The following is a 6000-nucleotide window of genomic DNA, read 5'->3' on the forward strand; positions in this document are numbered from 1 at the left end:
GCTGCGGTTATTGCGCCATCCATTTCCCACTTGCAACTGTTACGGAGGCCTTTGTTGTGGATGGCTTCAGTATTGGCTCTCACCTGATTGTCAAAGGGGATTTTAGGCAGGGTTGTAATTCGAACCCGGAGCACTATGCCATCGAGATAGTGATCCAAGTCACTCCCGGATGCTTGGCGTTATTTCATAGCTGAAATGGTTCCCAAAGAAAGGATGGAAACCCGAAGTCATCCAGCCTATTTTTCTTGGCATAGGCTAGTGAACCACCTTTACTGGAATTTTTGTAAGATTTTGCGGATTACACTAACTCTCCACTAAGTGCAAAGATTGCTGAATAAGCTCTGATAGCGTTTGCATAACTTTTCTCATTAAAGGTCTGACCAGCTGTTCGCTACAAGGTACTACACTAGTGGGTAAGAAACTTCTTTTTCGGACATCCCTTGCGTATAAATGTGTTCATGGTCTCACCACATAAGTTCAACCCTGTCACTCAAACCAAAATCAAGTGGCCGAGGAGAATTTCCATATTGTTGGCACCGGGAGACGCTGTATCATTTTTGTTTGATGGTGATGCACTAGGCGATCGAACTCGAGTCTGTATGGGAATTCGTCTGGAGTGGCAGTAGGTCACGAAAACTTATCAGGGGTATGCTGCTACCATGGAGACAGAGACCGCCCGTAAATTCACATGTTCCAGGAGAAATCCTGTTTCATATGCGTTCAACTCGGTTGTTGCGGTTGGCATCATGGAAGTTGCGATCACGTTCAAGCAAACAGCCTTCGAGCGTCCAATTGGGTGTTGCATTTCAACACGGGTGCCGTACTCCATAGTTCAATAGAGATTCAGGTAGATCTTGCATCCACCAGTACGAATGCTGAGCCATGCATTCAGTATAGACTGGCACCGTTGTACTTGTGAGTGAGGCTCCCATTGTAGTCACAAAATGAATTCGTGTCTTAAGAAAGCCGTGGAATTAATTCCACGAGTGGTCTCGTAAATTCTCAGAGACGTAACCACGTAGGAGCGATTGAAGTGCTCTCCAGCAACGACGGTAGCAGTGTACCTACGCTGTTTCCAACACAGCACTTCTTAGCAACTAACACCACAGATTTTAAGTAGGTAAAACTAGAATTGAGCCAAACATATATAAACCTGCTTTAGTTTTTGTTCCGTCCACAAGCGGGGTCGGCTCGTCTGGATTGATTGCGCCATTTTGCCCGGTCAAAAATCTGAAAAATCGGGTGGCTCAAAAATCGACATCTATCCATCTACTAGGCATCGCTATTTCGTTGTGTGTTCTGTAGTAAACTTTCTATTTGAGACGTTAATGTTGTTCAATGAGTGATGGAGGAAGTGATGGAGGTACAAAGCGGTTTTCATGCTGCGGCTATACTCTCAATTCTCCTCTCTGAATCACTTTAAAGCTAGTCAACTCTGAGAACCATTTGGTTAATGATAAAACTGTCTCGTCTGACATCGAATGCTGTTCATTGGTGAATCACAGATCTCGGGGAATACCTCCTGATTGCAGGAGGCAACATCTCCGTGAATTATATGCCAAGAGCAAATTTGATATATCTAGCCATTGAGAGAGGTGAAAGAGAGAGAGAGGTGACAGCCATGAAACTTTGATTAGGAATTCACAGACGACAACAGTGAGCTTGAAGAGAATATTTTCCAAGAATGTTTTTCTTCTCACGAATAATAGTGTTTCAAAGGTTGAGGATCGCTTGATATTTTGACCAAAATGGTGTCAGTTTTGGAAGCTTTCTGCATGTACTAGGATGCAGTTCAATGTTGGAAGTTTCCTTGAGGAAGAAGTTGGGGAAAGAAAATGCCAATGGACTTGTCCAAATTATGGATTTTGCCCGTAAGGGGACTCGATTATGAAGAGTGCCTATTCCTCTCTTATCTCTATCCAATGAGGTTTCATGCCCTCAAGGATTTTGTTAGAGAGTGATATAAAGTTGTTTTGGGTGGAGAAAAGGGCCAATATCAGAGTTTTCACCTGGTTTTGTTGATGAGTTTCTAGTTGGGGTTTTGAAAGTCTGATTTTGGTTAAAACGTGGAAATCAAAGTTTTATGGGACAAGCAAAGAGAGATTGTGGACAGTTTGGTCGTTGTGTGAAAGGGCCTTCCACAGCCTTGCAGAATTTATGAGTTAAGGTACGACCCACGACACTACATTCAGTACAACTGCCGCGACACGGCATATTTATATTGCACTGCACTAAAAACAACTACATATTTTGACATTTTAACAAGTGGGTACAAACCAAAACTGGAAAAGTGTAGCAGTCAACTGAGTTCATTACATGGAAATGACACGCGACACTGCAAAATATTCTCCGCCAGGCAACTTAGCTGCGTCGCATCGCTCGGCTGAATGTTGCGTTACGCAGTGTCACTCAAGTGTGCATTGCTGCCTACAAATCCATAAAAAGATATTTTGACGGGCAGTGAAGTTTGGGACCGCGTTGAGTCACGTAACGTAGATGATGTCGTACCTTAATAGTTAAATATAGGGGAGTACTTCTGAAATGAATATGAATATAATGAAGCTGAAGTTTGAGTGGATGATTGTAAGGTCTATTGGTGAATATCGAGGGTTCAGTGATTTGTCCAATTTTCCGAAAAATTATAAAAACGTTGGATTAGAAATAATAAGCAGATTTGTGGTTGCGTTAGGCGTCAGAACAGAACACGATCGCGTAAAGGGAGGGTCTATTTTAAGCTATTTAGCTGGCTAGACTGCGGTTAGTAGAGGTCAGGATAGCAACCTTAGACCTTCGCGGTTAAATTCAACAAAAAGGGATAAAATCCTTAATTGAATTCTGGCGGCGGCTCGAACAAAATTACAATCAACTGTCGAAATTCAGGCGCATTCATTGAAAGACCATTTCGTTCATTGAATCAAAAAAATAATACGTTAACGTTTCAGCCTCATTAACTACATAAATGAAGCTTTCCACCATATGCTAGTTGTCCAGGTCATTTCCAGCACATCGCTCTTATGTTTGACGGGCTATGAAGTAACAGTAACGAACGAAAAATCGTCACATTTCAAGTATATTTTCTACATGTTTTCTGCATTATTACAAATATTCTTTTGGTGTTTCTACGGAAATCGAATCAGCCATCAGGTAAGTGACTAATAGAGGAACTAGATCTGAAGCTGTTGTAAAACTTAAGGGAGAATATATACAATGTACTTTGTACTTTATTAGGTCCAAGATCGAATTTACGATTAAGCCGAGCCGTTTGAATTTTTATGTTATATTCATGCTCCCTTTTCAGTCAAGTAAAGTAGCTGAGGCGGCTTATAACTGCATGTGGATAGGGTGTCCGAAAGGATTCATAAATGATCTGCAGTTCATCATTATGAGAGGTCAGAAACCACTGGCGATCAGTGCTTACCCATTTTATGACTTCGATTTTGAATCATTCATCAAGGTAGGCGATGTGGAAAGAAAAATTAAAAGGAAATAATAAATATATCATTATATCCTGCAGATTTTGAGTGCATCCTGCTCATACTTTACCCTGATACGCACTTTGAACCAATAAAGGAACAAAGGACCTTGCAGCATACAAAGTCACGACAAATTGTAAAAATATTACATAACTATAAAGTAACCATGTTTCAACAACTTTCAGTTTTTGTTTTACACACTCTTCCGAAAAATCCAACGCCGATAACTTAATGCGGCAGGAGCCTTTCTCTTGGACTTTAGGACCTCTGCCGTTGGGTTTCGATTCGCGTATTGTCTCTTTCAGAAAGGGAAAATAAACTACAAACTACAAGTACCGAAATAAGGGACGTCATTGAACTTGGACCAGAAGAGAGCTTAAAAAAAAATGGTTAAGGAGCAGCCATTTTCATCCAGATTGGCAAACAATCTATGCAGAGACTCTTCAATCTCATCATGATCTTGAAAATTTGTCTGATACATTCATTGCTGATGTGGTAGCTTCATTGTTAATAAAGAGGGTGACACATTCGCTCTTGGAAAAACGAGCCAGGAAAGGTTCCTTTATATACAAATATACCAGTAAAAAATAATCAGCTTTGCGGGTCGTTTTCGCTTAACAGCCTAAAGTTGGGGTGTTTATGATATCCGGGATCCTAAGTCCCCATCCACATGATGGTGGACCGGACGGAAATTTACTCCCACATTTTATAGTCCATGGATCCCTAGTTTGGGGCATAGCACCCCAAGCATTAAAAATTAAAAAAACCAAAAAGTGACTGACGGTTTCGTCCAGGGCAGAGGCAACTCATCAGACGCCGCCTCACCTCTGCCCTGGGAGCAGCGTGACCGAAAGTGCAGAAAGTGTAAAAACGCTCCCTTTTATCATCGCAAAAACACGACGTTGAGAAAAGGCAGCGTTTTTACACCTGTTGGCACTTTCGGTCACGCTGCTTCCAGGGCAGAGGTGAGGCAGCGTCTGCCTCTGCCCCGGACGAAACCGTCAGTTATTTTTTGGTTTTTTTAAGCCTAAAATTGTTGATGGTCTTCGCGAATGAGATTATCATTGTCATAAAAACATACCTAAAAATGAATTGAGCTGAATTGAGCAACATTTAGAAACCAAGGTGTCTAATATTTGGGTTGACGGTAACGTCATCATTTCAGAGTTAGCTGTCAAGAATTACAGTCAAGGTGAAATTAAATGGTTTTTCGCTAGCATGGATAATTGTTAAGAGATCCACCATCAGAAAAAATGTGTCGAAGCTGTTAACCATATTATGGAAATTTTCCAGCTTACACATCCCCAAGGGAACAAAGATCGTAAGAACTGAAAGGTCATTCAGATTTCCTCCAACATACAGAAAGGCGTGGTCCATACTTGGTGCCCCAAGTGCCCTGATTACGGATTTGTACCTAGAACAACGGATGATATAGAAGGTTATGTAGTCAAAGGAGTATAAAGTCTAGAAGAAAACAGAGGTCGAAAAATAAATTGCTGCTGAATTCAAGGGAAATCCTATATCTTACCCAAACCGTCGATGAATGGACAATTTTCAAGATTTCGAAACCGTTCCATACTCGTTCTGATAATTGGAGCCGTGTTTGCTTGCTCCAGCTTGACCCTTGACAAAATCCAGAGTCTGACGAAAGATAAATCAAACCAAAGATCTTATAGTGAGGGATCCTAGGTCCACATCCACTTGATGTTGGACCGAATCAAATGGAGAGCAACTTACTCTCACGTTTTTTTGGATCCCTCGTTTGGGGCCAAGCAATTAAAAGTAGGGACTAGGACAGAGGCATCTGTCTTATAATTTTCAAACTCCGCCATGCTATTAACATAGTAGGTCCCAAGCCCAGGTAAAGGAGGAGGGTTTGAGGCAACGTACTTTGTACTATCTTCAATAAAAGAAAAATAAAATGCTGAGATCAGAGGAAGAGATAAATAGAGTGTATTTGGAGTTATTACACTATGCTAAATCCTACCTAATCTCTCTTGGTGACAGGTCCTGCAACAGGTCAATATCATTAGAAACAACATGATCGGATTGAGTCACAATCCTCGGAAAAATGCTAAGGCGTCCACCTCAGTCGACGCGGCAGGACGGGCCCCAGTCCTGTCGAGAAATGGGCAAGGGTCCTTGACGCATGGACGGTAAAAGTAAGTTATTCCGAGCAACACAAATATGTGTCTGCACCGTAAATGTTAGCACCCTAACTGGATAGACCGAGGAACTCGCAAGAGCCCTTCGGAAAAGGCGCATTGACATCTGCGCTCTGCAAGAAACCCAATGGTGTGGTGCGAAAAGTTGCGACATTGAACGCGAACGCGGTAAAAATGGCTACAAACTTCTCTATTTTGGTAGCCCACACACTCAGTATGGTGTTAGCATTGCCATATCAGAGGGTTTCATCATGCCATTAAAGAAGTCGAACGATTTGATGATCGACTGATGGAGCTCACCATTATATCAGCTGATCGCACTATTCACTTCTTCACCGCGTACGCACCACAGCCAGGTCGAC

General features: G+C 41.9%; 1 protein-coding gene across 1 annotated transcript in view; it reads left to right on the plus strand.

The window, feature by feature from the left end:
• LOC119647106 (putative odorant receptor 92a) overlaps positions 1-3642 on the plus strand; it is a 66181-nt gene extending 62539 nt beyond the window's left edge. Inside the window, exons 6-8 of the mRNA XM_038047885.1 lie at positions 2943-3144; positions 3299-3454; positions 3515-3642. Of these exons, the coding sequence (XP_037903813.1) occupies positions 2943-3144; positions 3299-3454; positions 3515-3568 (412 nt within the window). The 3' untranslated portion in view covers positions 3569-3642. The remainder of the gene's footprint in view (positions 1-2942; positions 3145-3298; positions 3455-3514) is intronic.
• The last annotated feature ends 2358 nt before the right edge of the window (positions 3643-6000 follow it).

This window comes from Hermetia illucens, chromosome 1, assembly GCF_905115235.1.
Source record: "Hermetia illucens chromosome 1, iHerIll2.2.curated.20191125, whole genome shotgun sequence".
NCBI lineage: Eukaryota > Metazoa > Arthropoda > Insecta > Diptera > Stratiomyidae > Hermetia > Hermetia illucens.